The sequence below is a fragment of the Manis javanica genome, chromosome 6 (assembly GCF_040802235.1).
Source record: "Manis javanica isolate MJ-LG chromosome 6, MJ_LKY, whole genome shotgun sequence".
Taxonomy (NCBI): domain Eukaryota; kingdom Metazoa; phylum Chordata; class Mammalia; order Pholidota; family Manidae; genus Manis; species Manis javanica.
The window spans coordinates 35,507,641-35,524,643 of record NC_133161.1 but is presented as its reverse complement, the minus strand read 5'-3'; the positions used below and the strand labels follow the sequence as shown (position 1 = coordinate 35,524,643).

The window sequence follows — 17,003 nt, the reverse complement described above, 5'->3', positions numbered from 1 at the left end:
AAAACTCTCTGCTCCCCATGCTAACTGAAGTACCATGGTGATCCTGCTGTCTTGCTAGAAATGACACAATGTGGCATCTGTGGATTCTATCCCTTCCCTGGATGTGAGGCTGATGTTCTTACATCTGTCTCATCCAGTGAAGCTACTGCTTCCCCTATAGAAAAATCAGCTGTGGTTACGGTTTTTCTGGTTTGGACCAAAAGGACTTCAACTAAAAAATTGCATCAAACCCCCAAGGAATCTGTAAATGACAATGCCTGGGCAAGAAATGGCATATCAATAATCTCACATGAAAAGTTTCAGAGAGAATCTCTAAAAATAAAAATGAGCCACTGGGCTATGTTTCCTTGGGTATCTGGACACTTTCTTCTCTGTTTATCTTATTTGAATTAGCAACTATTGTAATTTCAGAGAATCCTATAGCTGAGCAATAAAACTAGCACCAAATGCTATGGTCGTGCATGTCTTTCTTATTGACTTATTTTAGGAAAAAAGTATAGAAGAGGAAAGCAAGTAGCACATTTAATGAACATAATACGAACTGCAGGAAACAACAGCTGTAATGTCACATTTTAAAACTGGAATGAGATTATGAACAAAACAACAGAAGTTAATGGTAAAATTCCAGCTTTTTCATGTAAATGACTTGAATGATACTACTGAATTATTCTGAAAATGTAACTAAACTGAGTAAAACTAACAAAAAACAAAGCTATCCATGTGGGGCTACCCAAAGGTTCAACTCAAATGAGATTCAAGATTCTTAGATTTATCAAAAGATGAATCAAGAAAAGAAAAGTGATAAATTTGACTATAGCAAAATTAAGAACTCAAAAAACATGATAGAAGACAAGACACACACTGGATATTTGCAAGTCACATTTTTGATAAGGAAAGTATGTCTAGAGTATATAAAGAATTCAAGAAAACAACTCTATTTAGAAACTGCCAAAAGATCTGAACCAAAGTAGACATACAGTCAATTAAGCACATGAAAAGATAGTCACTAGGGAAACATATAATAAAACTGCAATGAGTTACCATTATACACACCTATCAGAATGGTTAAAAAAAAATAGATAATACCAAACGTGGCTGAGTATGTGGAGCACTGGAATTTCCATACACTGCTGGTGAGAAGTAGCCACTTTGGAAAACAGTTTCGCAGTTTCTTATAATGTTAAATATGATATGTTTATTGTGAGATCCAGCAATATGGCAATAAAACTTTGTCAAAACAAAACACTGTCTATGAATATTTACAGCTTTTATTACCAAAAACTACTTTCAATGTACCTCAGTTGAGTAATGGATACACAGAAATACCTATACAATGGAATATTGCTCAGCAATACAAAAAAATAAACTGATATACACAACTGCATAGATGAATCTCATATGAATCATGCTAAGTGAAAGAAGCCAAACTCAGCTATATACTGTATGATTCCATGTACATGATATTCTGGAAAAAAGAAGTATCTTGAGGCAGAAAACAGTTCAGCGGTTGCCAGGTCCTGGGGGCTGGGGAAGGAACTGACTACAAAGGGGCAAGAGGGAAGAATTTTGGGGAGTGATGGAACTGCTTTGATTGTGGTAGTGGTGATCACACAATTATTCACAGTTGTTAAATGTGCAGAACTATGTACCAAGTAGGATGAAGAATACTACTATATGCAAATTTTTCCTTAATAAAAAGAATTTTTATGTTAGTAAGCTAAGTAAAATGAACAAAGCCCAAAACTACAGACATGTAAAAAAAAAAGCTTAAACTAAGCAGAAATAGCTAACCCATTTTTGGGAATTAAGATCTAAACTACAATTGTGCTTCATGAGGCAGACTAATCTCATGTTTTTGGTTGGTTTTAGTGCTCTGGTACTAAAACTAGGATACATTTGACCTTCTAAAAACATACTTTAAAAAATAAATAAAGCAGTCCAAGATGGGTGCATAGAAAAAGACTGAGTATACTTCCTCTCATGTATACATTAGATCTATACCCACACACAGAGCAATCATCCTCAGGAAAAACAGAGACCTGAGGGAACAACAGTGTTACCCTTTCTGTATAACAAGGGGTAAAAAGACAGCATAAAAAAACAGCAAGAGAGAGACATGGTAACAGAGGGGAGCCCCACCCCCAGTACAGCCCTGCAGCCATGAAAGATATTGCTGAATTACCAGAGCACAGACTTGCCTACTTGCATAAGAGAAAACAAGCTGTGAGTTGGAGGGTTTAAACTTGACTGCTGAATGGCAGGGGAACTGTTAGAACTCTCTTGGGTACCAGAGGTTCTGGTGAGTGCCGTCATTTGTATCCCCACTGGACACTACTGGTGCAAATGGGAGCAGGATCAGGGTGAACACACCAACTCCAGTAATGACAGATAGCCTCCCATTCCCTGCTCACACCTAAACATGCCTGTCAGTGATCTAGCAGTTCTGACAAGGTGGTAATAGCACGACGTTCATGTGGATTCACCATGACTTCATCCCTTCCATCCCTGGCTGTTCCATTTACATGGATCCATCCCAGTGCCAAAGGGTGCAGGGAGAGCCCTGGATTGCATACATCCACCCTCAGCTGCCCCACTAGTGTGGCCCTGGCTGGTGCCTCCTCAGGAGACCCACAGACAGAGCCCCTCTACCACCAGTCTGTTTGCCAGAACATTACCTACTTGGGAGCTCCCCAGACTGTACCCCTTTGACACCAGCTGCACCACCAACATGGCCCTGGTTGGCAAGCACACAAAAGACTCTCAGCCCATGCCCTGGAAAACCACCATCCACACCCACCCAGAGAGCCAAAACTACCAGGCACACATAGTCTACAGAGGGGTTGTTCCTACACAAAGCCACACCTTCAAGACTGGGAGAAGTAGCCCATTCACATAAACCGTGAAAACAAAATAAAAAAAAAAGAAGAGACAGACAACACAGGAATATACTTGAAACAAAAGAACATGACAAAAATTCAGAAAAATAACTAGATTAAACTGTTAAGCAATCTGCCTGACAAAGAGGTTAAAGTAACGGTTATAAAGATATTCACCAGACTTGAGAGAAGAATGAATAAAGTCAGAAAACATAAAAAAGTACAAATCAGAGATAATACAAAAAATGAAATGAAAATTACATTAGAGGGAATCAACAGCAGATCAGAAGATGCAAAAGAAGAAATCAGTGATTTGGAAGACAGAATAATGTCACTCAAGCGGAAGACAAGAAAGAAAAAATAACAAAAGAAATGAGAATTGGTTAATGGAGCTCAGAGACAACATTAAACACCCTAATATTTGCATTATGGGAATCCTAGAAGAAGAGGGGTAGAAAATTTATTTAAATAGCTGAAATCTCCCTAACCACAGAAGGAAACAGACATCCAAGTCCAGGAGGCACAGAAAGCCCCAAAGATGAACCTAAGGAAGTCCACGCCAAGACATACAATAAATGCCAAAGATCAAAGACAAAGAGAGAATCTTAAGAGCTGTGAGAGAAAAGCAATGAGTCACAAGAGATAGACCACTGCAGGCAGACAGAAAGGTGGTCCTGCCCATGGCCCACCAATAGCAACTTGGCCTCCAACACAAATGAGAACCAGGAATTCCCATACACAAATGAGAACCAGGAATTCCCATATGGGAGAACAGGAACTCCCATAAAGAGTCTTGAGCTTCTGGGCACCACAGGATGTTTTCTTCATAAAGCCATTCCTTTCTAGACCAGGAAGCACTACAGATCCATCTAATACAAAGGAAGAAACCCTGAAAAAAATGAGGAGGCAGAGGAGTATGTTCCAAACAAAACTAAAAGACAACAGAAAAAAGGCTAAATGGAAAGGAGATCACTAATCTTAATAAAGATTTCAAAGTAACAGTCATAAATTCCTCATTGATCTGTGAAAAAGTATTGACAATCTCAGGAAGGACATCAACAAAGAGAGAGAAAAGCTAAAAAAGAGCCACCCAGAGGTGAGGAATACTGTAACTCAAATGAAATATACAATCGAATGAATATTATTGCTGCAAGCAGAGGTAGCAATCAATGAGATAGAAATTAGGAAATATGAAAACAATGAAGCTGAGGAACAGAGAAATAAGAATCTTTAGGAATGAAAGAATGCTAAGATAGGTGTGAACAATGCCAAATGAAACAATATTTGTGTAATAGGGGTGCCAGAAGGAGAAGAGAGAGACAAAGGGTTAGAAAGTTTCTTTGAGGAAATAGTTGTTGGAAACTTCCCTAGTGTGGGGAAGAAAATAGACCCTCCGGTCATTGAGGCACAGAGAGTCCCTAACAAAAGGAACCCCAGGAAGGTAACACCAAGACATAGAATAATTAAAATGGCAAAGATTAAGGATAAGGAGAGAGTACTGAAAGCGGCCAAAGAGAGAAAAAAGATTACTTATAGGGGAAACCCCATTAGGCTATCAGCAGACTTCTTAGTAGAAACTACAGGCCAGAAGGGAATGGCATGAAATATTTAGTGTACTAAAACTGAAGGTCCTTTCAACCAAGAAGCCTCTGTCCAGCAAGATTATCTTTCAAATATGAAGCAGAGATTAAACGATTCCCAGATAAATGAAGGCTCAAGTTATAACCACTAAACCAGCATAACAGGACATGATAAAGGGACTTCTATAGATGGAAATGTTCCTAAGCCTAAATAGTTTTCACCAGTGAAAATAAACCCACAGTAAAAGTAGTAGGCCAATTACTTACCAAACAAGTATAAAATTTAAACAAAACAAAAGTAGTAAAACCAACTATACAAAAAATCAGTCAAGGGATACACATAAAGTGCAGATTATGACATCCAACACAAAGTGTGGAGGAAGAAAAAAAGTAGTAATTTTAGATTGTGTTTGAAATAGAGCAAACATCAACTTAATATAGACATTTATATACTTAGAAAGCTATCCTTGAACCTTATGGTAATCACAAACCTAAAACCTAAAACAGATACACAAAAAATTAAAGTGAAATCCAATCACAACACTAAAGAAAATATCAAATAACAAGAGTATAATAAGAGAGGAAGAAAGGAACAGAGAGGGATGATATAAACAACTACAAAATAATTAATAAAATGGCAGTAAGTACATACCTATCAATAATTAGCTTAAATGTAAATGGACTGAATGCACCAAAAGACAGAGTGACAGAATGGATAAAGAAACAAAACCCATCTTTATGCTGCCTACAAGAAACTCATTTTGGACCCAAAGACATAAACAGACTAAAAGTGAAGGGATGGGAAAATATATTTCATGCAAAAAATAGGGAGAAAAATGCAGGAGTAGCAGGACTTATTATCAGATAAAATTGATTTCAAACCAAAGAAACTAACAGGACAAAGAAAGAAAGACATTACAATGACAAAAGGGTCAGTCCAACAAGAGGATATAACCATTATAAATAATTATGTACCCAATATAGGAGCATCTAAATAAGTAAAACAAATAGTAACAAAATTAAAGGAGGAAATAGACTACAACTCATTCACTTTAGGAGACTTTAACACACCACTCACATCAGTAGATCAACCAGACAGAAAATAAATAAGGGAACAAAGGCACTGGACAATGCATTAGATCACATGGACTTAACAGGTATCTACATAACACTCCACCCAAAAGCAGGATACACATTTTTCTCAATTGTACATGGAATGTTCTCCAGAATAGATCATATACTAGTCCACAAAAAGCAGCTCAATAAATTCAAAAAGATTTAAGTTGTATCAAGCAACTTCTCAGACCACGATGGAATGAAACTAGAAATAAATTACACAAAGAAAACAAAAAGCCCACAAACACATGCAGGCTAAACAACATGCTTCTAAATAATAAATAATCAATGGATCAATGAACAAATCAGAACAAATAAAGCAATACATGGAGACAAATGAAAACAAAAATACAACAGTCCAAAATTTGTGGACACTGCAAAAGCAGTTCTAAGAGGGAAGTACAGAAATTCAGGCATACCTCAAGAAAAAAGAACAATCTCAAATAAAGTCTATACTCACAATCAAAGAAACTAGAAAAGAAAGAACAAATGAAACCCCCAAAAATAACCTGATTAAAAAATGGTGAAGGACCTGAACACACATTTTTCCAAAGAAGAAATACAGATGGCAAACAGGCACATGAAAAGATGCTCCACATCAATCATCACCAAGGAAATGCAAATCAAAACCACAATGAGATATCACCTCACACCAGTTAGAATGGCAACTATCCAAAAGACAAGAAGTAAGTGTTGGCAAAGATGTGAAGCAATGGGCACCCTACTACACTGCTGGTGGCGATGTAAATTGGTGCAGCCACTGTGGAAAGCTACATAATACAGTTTCCTCAAAAAACTAAAAATAGAAATACCATACAACCCAGTAATTCCACTTCTGGGAATTTACCCAAAGAAAACAAAATCCCTGATCCAAAAAGATATATGTACCCCTATGTTTATTGCCACATTACTTATAATAGCCAAGATAAGGAAGCAACCAAAGTGAATAAATAAAGTATTTGAATAATTTGGATAAAATATTTCTCTCTCTGGCTGCTTTTAATAGTCTGTCCGTATCCTTGATCTTTGCCATTTTAATTATTATATGTCTTGGTCTTGTCCCCTCCTTGAGTCCCATGTGTTGGGAGATCTGTGCACCTCCATGGCCTGAGAGACTATCTACTTCCCTAGACTGGGGACGTTTTCAGCAATTACTTCCTCAGAGACACTTTCTATCTCTTTTTCTTTCTTCTTCTTCTTCTGGTACCCCTATAATATGAATATTGTTCCATTTGGATTGGTCACACAGTTCTCTCAGTATTCTTTCATTCTTAGAGATCCTTTTTTCTCTCTGTGGCTCAGCTTCTTTGTATTCCTCTTCCCTAATTTCTATTTATTGACTCCTCCACCATATCTAATCTGCTTTTGATACCTTCCACTGTGTTCTTCAACAAGTGGATCTCTGTCCTAAATTCATTTCTGAGATCTTGAATATTTTTCTGTACCTCCATGAGCATGTTAATGATTTTTATTTTGAAATCTCTTTCAGGAAGATTCATGAGGTCGATTTCATTTGAATCTTTCTCAGGTGTATTCATAAGTTTGCTCTGAACTACGTTCCTTTGACGTTTCATTAATTTGTCTGTGGTGCCCTCTAGTGCCCAGAAGCTTTACTCTCTGGACCTGCTCAGCCCCTGAAGCAATGTTGGGTGTCGCAGGGGAGCGGTATTGGTGCCTGGAGGGAGGAAAGAGCTGTTTCCTGTTTCCTGGCTGCTATGCCTGTCTCCACTGCTAGAACCAGTGGGCCAGAGCCAGTGGGCTGAACACAGAGTTGTAAGCCTCTATGCTTTGTGTTCATAGCTGCCATAGGCAGGGCTTCCCTCTGGCTGGCCTGATGCCAGGGCAGGGGTTGCTGGTTTGCAAGCCTGAGTCAGATAATGCTAGCCAGGAGGAAGACACAGCAGGCTGCATATCATGGTGGGGGGCCTTCAAGCTACATAGCAAGCCAGGGGGATGGAGTGCCTGAAGATTGTTTAAGCTCCGAACCTGCTGGGCAGAGCGCACCCAGACAATTTTGTCTACCTGTTCTTTCATCCTGAGCAGTAAGCTCTATGCAATCCTTGCCCCTTTAGCAGCCCTCTCTTTTAGGAAGAGACTTTTAGGAAGAGACTTTTAGGAAGTCTCTCAGACTGCCCACCCATATCAGCTGGATATGAATCCCTGTTTTCCACAAGCAGCTGGAATCTCCGTGTCTCCAGGTATTCCACCTGTCTTAGCTTTCCAACCCTACTCAATCACAAGAGCACCATGCAATGTAGGTTCATGCTCCCAGAGCAGATCTCCAGGGCTTTGTGTTCAGCAGTTCCAGGCCTCAACTCCCTCTCCACTCTGTTTCGCTTTCTCCTGCTGGTGAGTTGGGGTGCGGGAAAGGCTTGGGCCCCACTGGGTCAAAGCTTTGGTACATTACCCTGTTCGGTGAGGTTTGCCCTTTTCTCCAGGTGTTTGCAGTCTGGTGCAGCCACCTTTCTTGTTGCTCTTTCAGGATTAGTTGTATTAATTATATTTTCGTATTATATGCAGTTTTAGGAGGAGGTCTCTGCCTCACCTCTCATGCTGTCATCCCTCAATTTTGCTTTTATGAAAATGATAAAAAGGTAATATATTAAAAAGGTATAACTACAAAAGCAAAAATGAACAAGTGGGACTATATCAAACTAAAAAGCTTCTGTACAACAAAGGACACCATCAATAGAACAAAAAGGCATCCTACAGTATGGGAGAATATATTCATAAATGACATATCCGATAAGGGGTTGACATCCAAATTATATAAAGAGCTCATGCACCTCAACAAACAAAAAGTAAATAACCCAATTAAAAAATGGGCAGAGGAGCTGAACAGACACTTCTCCCAACAAGAGAATCTGATGGTCAATAGGCACATGAAAATGTTCTGCATCACTAATCATCAGAGAAATGCAAATTAAAACCACAATGAGATATCACCTCACACCAGTTAGGATGGCCAACATCCAAAAGACAAACAACAAAAAATGTTGGCGAGGATGTGGAGAAAGGGGAACCCTACTACACTGCTCATGGGAATGTAAATTAGTTCAACCTTTGTGGAAAGCAGTATGGAGGTTCCTCAAAAATCTACAAATAGAAATACCATTTGACCCAAGAATTCCACTCCTAGGAATTTACCCTAACAAATGCAGGAGCCCATTTTGAAAAAGACATATGCAGCACTATTTACAATAACCAAGAATGTTTATCGCAGCACTATTTACAATAGCCAAGACATGGAAACAACCTAAGCGTCCACCAGTAGATGAATGGATAAAGAAGATGTGGTACATATACATAATGGAATACTATTCAGTCATAAGAAGAAAACAAATCCTACCATTTGCAACAACATGGATGGAGCTGGAGGATATTATGCTCAGTGAAATAAGCCAGTTGGAGAAAGACAAGTGCGAAATGATGTCCCTTATTTGTGGAGTATAACAACAAGCAAAACTGGAGGAACAGAACAACAGCAGCCTCAAAGAACCCAAGAATGAACTAACAGTTACCAAAGGAAAAGGGACTGGGGACGGGGGTTGGGGAAGGGAGGGATAAGGGGAAAAAGGGGCATTATGATTAGCACACATAATGTAGGGGGTTGGGGACATGGGGAAGGCAGTATATACAGAGAAGACATGCAGTGATTCTATAGCTTCTTACTATGCTGATGGACAGTGACTGTAATGGTGTATGTGGTGGGGACTTGATAATGGGGGGAAGAGTAACCACAATGTTGTTCATGTAATTGTATATTAATGATACCAAAAAATAAATTAATTAATAAGGTATAAGTAAAGGTATATACCACCACCTAAGAACACAGCCCCAAAATACACGAGGGAACAAAATGACAATTTAGCAACTGGAATGGAATTTCCAATATCTCTCTCTCAGTATTGATACCATCAGACACAAAATCAGCAAGGATATAGATATATGCATAAAACCAACCAATCAAGTTGACCTAACTGATATTTATATAAAACTATATCCAGAAAGAGCAGAATACTCGATTCTTTTCAAGTAAACATGGCGTATTCTTCAGAATAAAACACAAGCCTGGTCACAAACAAGTCTTAATAAAAGACTAAAATCATACAAACCATGTTTTCCAATCATATGGAATTAGAAATCAGTATCAAAAAGAATTGTGAGAAATCCCCCAAATATTACAGTATCACACAACAAACTTTTAAATAACCCTAGGTCAAATAAATTTCAAGGAAATTAGAAAATATCTTGTCAGACAGCATAGTATTGGTATAGACCAGGTAGACCAGTGGAACAAAAAAGCTCAGAAATAAAACCTTACATACATATGCATATATGTATGTTCTTTAATTATATTCCCTATGCTGTACCTTTCATCTTACATTTATATTTAATTGATTTTGGACAAAGATGCCAAGGCAATTCAGCAGGGGAAAAGACAGTCTTTTCAATAAATGGTGCTGGAACAATTAGAAAGCCATCATACTATAAACAAAAATTAAAAATTGATTATACACCTAAATGTAAAGATTATAATTATACAGCTACCAGAAGAAAACTACTACAGGAGAAAAATCTATGTGATGTAGGGATGAGCAAAAAGTTATTAGATATAATTGTAAAAGCACAGCGCATAAGAGAAAACATTGATAAACTCTACTTCATAAAATTAAAAACCTATACTCTTCAAAAGGCATCATCAAGAAAAAAAAGGTAAGCCACAGACTAGGAGAAAACATTTCCAAAACATGTGTCTGATAAGGGCCTTGTATGCAGAGTATAAAATGAACCCTTAAAATTCCATTATAAGAAAATATAACCCAATTTTAATAATGGCCAAAAGATTTGAATACTTTAACAACAAAGGTAAGTGAATGACTGGTAGTCACATTAAAAGATTATCGAAAGACCATTGTCATTAGTAACTAGAGACATGCAAATTAAAACCACAGTGAGGTACTATTCCACGCCTAAATTGAGGGGCATTCTCAAGCAGATCATCTGTGAGAGTAGTATGGAAGGTAAGAATATGGAAATTGATTGTCTTTAAAGTGTCTTTGTTGACATACTCCTTGGAAAGCTTTTGTGTACCACCAGTGGTACATAACACTGTACAGAAAACAAGAATTTGGTAACTTAGAAAATATCTGGTTAACAAGAACTGATGATCTGGCAAAGTTGTTAAGCATGAATGAGGCTGATTTAGAAAAGAAAACAGGAGTAGTGACGGGAAAGGAGCTAACAGGAGGTAGAAAGGCGAGGAAGAGAGCTCTTGCTAAAGTTTCCGATATCATCCATCACCGTTGTCATCATTCTAATAGTTCCTAGCAAGTGAGGTAAAGTGAGGAGGGTATCCTCAGGCAACACCCATGATGCTTCTGTCATCTGGCTGGCTCTCATACAGGCTCCCTGCCCTGCTCACCCTCACACACACACGCCCAGGCAAGTCTCCACATCTCCCTTCAAATACAGCTAGAGCTCACTCTGCAGCAACTACCCAGTGCAAAGCAGAGAAGTGCACGACAGAGAGCTGACCTTCCTTTATGCCTTACATCCCAACCTGAGGTAGTCAAATTATAACATTTATCACACTGTAGTAATAATTGTTTCCATGCCTGTCTCTGACCCCCTCTCATTATAGAGATCACACTAAGGGCAGAGACATTTCTCACTCATCTTGAGATCTTCAGCACCCAATACAGTACCTGACACAGTACAGTCAATACATATTCAAAGGATGAAAGAATGGGCTTGTTAATACTATGGATATAAACTCCAAACACACAGTTTGAATGTCTTTGTCTACAACAGACCTTTGGGCACGTTAATACTATAAACTCCAGACAGACAGTTTGAATATCTTTTTCTACAATACACCTTTTTTTCTTTTTAAACATATTGTGGGCAGAAAATGTATTGCAAAATCTATTTTTTCTTTCTTAGGAGAACCTCTAGTCAATAAATAAGAACCTAATATGTTGTTGTTATAATCATGTCTTATATAAAATTGTGTTATAAAAACTCTTTAGGGAAATGACTATGTAAGAGAAACGTCCCATAGTAAGGAGACCAATGGACTAGACAGAAGCTAGGTAACCTGGTTCTGGATAGAACTAGTGACTGGATACGTCTTCTCGGGCTTTCAGCTTCCTTGTGAAAAAGGACTGGAGTGTAATCTCTAAGCCACCTTCAAATATTAATATTCTAAGGATCTTTAATCTGAGTATTTCATTAATGAACAATCACAAGGTAGGAGGCACGTCACATGCTGAGTATTCCTAACATTCAGTACCTCTTTGCTAGACATCAAACCAAATTATCTCATCAATATTCATTACTTCAATTCCATGAACAAAATTAAGTGCCAAAAAAGAATCCCCTTTAAAAATCAGGAACTTGATCTTTCAATTCTAATAATTCTACTCTTGCAGGAAGCATTTTTCACACATCAGAGACACTGACATAATAAACAAACTATAAACTTACCTGCCAGGAAACTGCTCCCAGAATTGCTGTTGCAAGAAGACTAAAAAAAACTAACTGCTCTGAAATTAAGCAAAAATGACGCATTCCTTTAGATGCCATGATTCTATCAAGGCTATTGCTATCTATCCTGTGGGTAAAATATACTTTATGGCAGTCATTTAATTTGGTATGGAACCCCCATAGAGTTAAAAGAAAAATAATATGGCAAATCATCCAGAAAATTCCAAAAATGGAAAAGCCTGGTATTACAAAGTACCAGAGATGAGTGTCTCTAAGTTTAAATGCTGAAAGAATAAAAAATGTAAGCTCAATCATTCCGGTGAAAACTACTGAAAGTCTTCTGCAAATTCTTCCACGGTACAAAAAGGGTTTCCATCTTTCAGTCACTGAAAGTCCACTAAAATAAATGTCAAAGAAAGGATCAGTTATCAAGCAAATAAAAAAACATGCAAATGCAACTGGATTTTTGGGAGTTTCCAATGAGGAGAAAAACAGTAAGACTGCAAAAATAACTAAGTTTGGAATAGCTAGGAAAGACTTCATTCTCAGGTCAATAAGCAGCATGGCCAAAGCTACAACGAGTAAAATAACACTCAAAGACTTCTCCACCAACATAATTGTGCTGGCAACAGCAAATCCAACAAGTTCCAGAAATTCAACTGTGGTTAGTAAAGTGGGTCGATAACGGACATAACCAGAAATTCTCTCCACCAAAGAGCATAATACCCTTAATACTATGGAGGTTAGGAGCAAATATTTGGTTGATTCTTCTTTCACATCGTTTTTAAAGGATGAATTATCAAGAAAACATAGGAGGCCAAGCAAGAATCCAAACCAGAGATTGGAGAGACTCAAACTTGCTGCTTCCATTGAAAAGTAATAATAGAGTATGCTAGCAATTCCAAGAACAAAAAGACCAAGAATAAAAATTACCAAAATTAAGGAATTTGCTGTTTTTTCCCATCTTACATAAAGACCTAAGCATATAGCAACCAGGAAGTTGATTCTGGCTAAATAGCCAAGATACCGCACTGAAGAATGCATGTTCACTTCTCGGTTTACTTCTTCCAGTCTTGTCATTACTAAATAGAGACAATGACTAAAGCAGTAACGCAGTGATTTACACATGTAATCTGGCAATTTGGGCTTTCTTGCCAAGTTCCAAAAGTTAACTCCTTGTATTTCATCCAGCAAATCCAATGTACTGTAACTCCTATTTCAGCATTTTCTTGGGTGGAGTTTTTCCTTATAGTGATCTAAAAAGAAAAAAATATTTCAGTGTTAATTTTACATAATTTACCTCTCACATGTATCTTTTTTATACAAAATAGTAAGTGAGAAATAAAGTTTGTTTTAAAATCCAGTTGAAACTGACTTGCGTATACCTTAATGATACTGTTTCTGGCTTAGAAACTCTCCATTTTATCCAAACAATAATGGTGGTGCTTATTCATAATATGCTAGGATTGCATGACTAAATCACCATTGATGAAACTTTTTCGAGAGATGGTGAGGAATTAGTCTAATCCATTCTTATTCCAGTATCTGCTTTTTCAACAAGAGCTAATGTGAATATTCTATTTAGCTTAGACTATAGCAGATGGGTTTGCCACAATAAAAAGCTACTCAGTTTTTAAACACAATGAGGGACTTTCATCGTCTTATTTGAAAAGCAGCAGTATTCAATAAAAGTGACCATTACTCCCTGCATAAAATCCTCTACATCTTTTTACAAGGCAGCTCTAAAATACTATAGTCTTAAGTCTTTAAAAATCTTACTAGAAGTAAAGTTTAACTGTATAAAGTTACTCAGTTCCTAAAGTTGATTCATAATTTTCACTGTACTTTTATCTCTATTAAATTACTTTATAAAACCCACTTTCCAAATCTAAATACCATCTCTGTAGCAAACCAATTCCCGACCTTCCTAGTCAAAATTGAAAAGTTGGAATGCTGACCAATTGTTATGATACAGTAAATTAAAAACTTCATAATTTTACTTTTAAAGTTACTACAATGATTATTTATTAAAAGACCCAGATAAGTATTTCAATCTAAGTGCCCCTACAAGTTGCACTTAAAACACAACAGTGATCACAAAATGATTTAATTATCTACTAGATATATCTTCAAATTATCTAGTATACTGTTTCAGAAGAACTGATCCATGCAACGGCTCATGGTCACACAGAGTATCCATGGAGAACTAAACCTGATAAAAATTCGAAAAGTAGCTGGTTTATGATTAGTTTATTTATACTTTCTTAATAGCAGGACACTAAAAGAAACCCCCAACAGAAACATATGAGATAACCTGGAATTAATGCATAATTACCCATTTGGCTGGAGAAAAATATCACTTGGTGACAACCTTAGAGTCTCTGGGAGGTTCCAAGTATTATTATTAAATCTACCTCTATTATGTTCAACAAGTACATTTTCTACAACTATATCTATTTAACTAAGTATTCTAACTGATTCTCCTCAATCACATTTTCTTTCAATAATTTCTTATTTGAGATACTATATACTAATAAAGAAAATGTTGGTATATTCTGGCTTTATCTTTTTTACTTAAGTATGAGAAACTGGTAAAATCTAGAGTGCACTGTATTTTTTTTAACATCACTCCTGGGTGTTATATAATCATTCAACAAATATGTTGGAATATACATCCTCAAAGCATTGGTGGTATGGTTGGCTCCGGTGACTGAACACTGCTGGAGGTGGGGGGAAAATCACATACCACACCAGGTTAAATGGTTTCCACTCCATTCATAAGACATCCTTCTCTGTTTCTTTGGTCAACACCTTCTCCCCTTCTCTGTGACTAGCCAAACCTCTCTTCCCTAGACTCAAATCTGATACCCACTTCACACTGCATTCTCACCAGAGGACTTGTCTCCAAGAGAAGGCAGCTTGGGATTCCAACCCCACAAACCCACCTCCACTTACATACAGACATCCTGATACAAAAGGGCATCCCTTCCCTACCTCAGGCTAAATCTTTCAGCCATACTGTTATCTTTTCCCCTCGGTCTCTTCCAGAACTTCATGCTCTCTCCTCTCTTCAAACTCCCATTCTTCTCTTGTCCATTAGCACTCAAACATTTGCGCAACTCTTTTTAAAAACAGTAGCAAAAACCAAAAATGAAACAGAAACAAAACCAATCCTCACTCATCCTCATCTCCTCTACCAAATTAGATCTTCTGTCCTTTTGACAGCTAATATTTGATTGCTTCACTTCTCATGTCACTAAACCATGTTTTGCACCACACAACTGCTCTACCAAGCTCTAAAATGACCCTTAAGTCTCTAAATCTAATGAGTACTTTTCACTCCTTATCCTGCACATTCTTCGAACAACCTTTGACATGATTCCTTTGTGAAGCCTGCCCTTCCTTCAGCTTTCAAAGACCAGTCTCCAGATTTTCTCCCAAGCTCATTGGTCTCTCCTTCTCAGTCTCTTTCCAGGGTCTTTATTCTCAACCCGTCCTTTGGATGTTCAATCTGAAACCTAGGCTTTTCACTCATTATATACTTTCTAGAGCAATCTCACCTATTTCCATGTCTTCAGTTATTCTCTCTCCCTAATTACATACACACATATATATATGTTAATCTGATAAAAAACAAAAGCACTAGTTTTGTACTGTTAATAGAGGTAAAAACCTAAAAAAAGTAAATGCAAACATGAAAATAATAAAGCCCAACACATCCATATCATGGAACATATGTAGCCACCTACCTACTTATGGGCCAAAACGAACAAGGCAGTATATGATTTTTAAATGGCCAATTTACTTAAGTATTTCCCCATTCTAACCTTCGAAAAACAAACAGCCTAAATCAGAGAGTAAAACGACAAAGCACTACAATACTTTCCAACTGGTCTGCCATCACCTGATTCAGTGGGAAATTAGTTGAAAGACAGATAAAAATGGAGCACATGAGTCAACCTGCATATGGAGGGAGTTAACTAATTACTGCCAGTGTGTGTTTTATAAAACCCCATATACTACTTGCACCCTCCTCTCCTTCACTGCCTATGTTTAATCCTCACCAAGTCCTGTCCACTCTTCTTATAGACCTCTTAAATGTTTCTACTTCTTCCCATCCCCATGGTCACAATCCCAATTTTGGCCACCGTCTCATGCTTGAACATCTTCCTGTATCCTCTTGCCCTTCTCTGTGATGTATCCTTTTTAAAACCAAAAATTCATCATGTCATCCCACAGTGTAGACCCTCCAATGGCTATCACCCTTAACAATAAAGTCTAATCTCATTAAAATGCCTTATAAGGCTCTCCACATTTGATATGAGTAATTCTCCTGCCTCATGTCTTAGCCCTCTTCTCTTGAACTCTGTACTCCAGCCATACTGACTTCAATTCTGAACTGCACCAATGCTATTCCCTCTTCGGGTACACTCCATTCCCTCCTCCTGGCTCCACCCTAGTCCTCACACTTGGTTCACCTTTTTTCTTTAGGTTTCAACTTTAAATCACCTCAAGATTAAACAAGTTGCCCAATATCCCACAGCTAACAAGTGGTAGAGCGAAGGGCGATTCCATGAATGTCTGGTTTGTTCTCCAGCCTTGATTTAATTCATCCAAAATTCTCCAAACCAGTAACTTCTCTTCCATGTCCCACCTCGAGGGAATGGTTCGTTAACGAGTCCAAAACACACTATTACGTGCATCATCTCTTGACGCAAACTATTTTCGTCGCATCTAGGGGAAGTGTCAAAAGCTGAAAGCACCGTGCTCAGCAGCCTGGGTCGGGAAATTCCAGTGTTTCGATTCTATAAATTCGTTAGTCTTCGGGCCCATCTCATACGAGCCGAATAGTAAGTACTTCGAGTATTAAATCCTTTAGCAACAGGGCACAAAAGCAGCAATTCTTCCATCTAACAAGACGTGGGAGGCCCGACTACCTCTC

At 37.8% G+C, this 17,003-nt stretch overlaps 1 protein-coding gene across 4 annotated transcripts in view; it reads right to left on the bottom strand.

Annotated features, from left to right (window-relative positions):
* TMEM168 (transmembrane protein 168) overlaps nt 1-17,003 on the bottom strand; it is a 44,406-nt gene that overhangs the window by 25,946 nt on the left and 1,457 nt on the right. For 2 of the 4 annotated variants that reach the window (XM_017656632.3, XM_017656631.3), the window contains exon 2: nt 12,062-13,317. In XM_017656632.3, coding sequence (XP_017512121.1) covers nt 12,062-13,189 — 1,128 coding nt within the window. In that variant the 5' untranslated portion in view covers nt 13,190-13,317. Of the gene's footprint in view, nt 1-12,061; nt 13,318-17,003 lie in introns of those variants that run through there. The other 2 variants (XM_017656634.3, XM_017656635.3) reach the window with 2 other exon arrangements.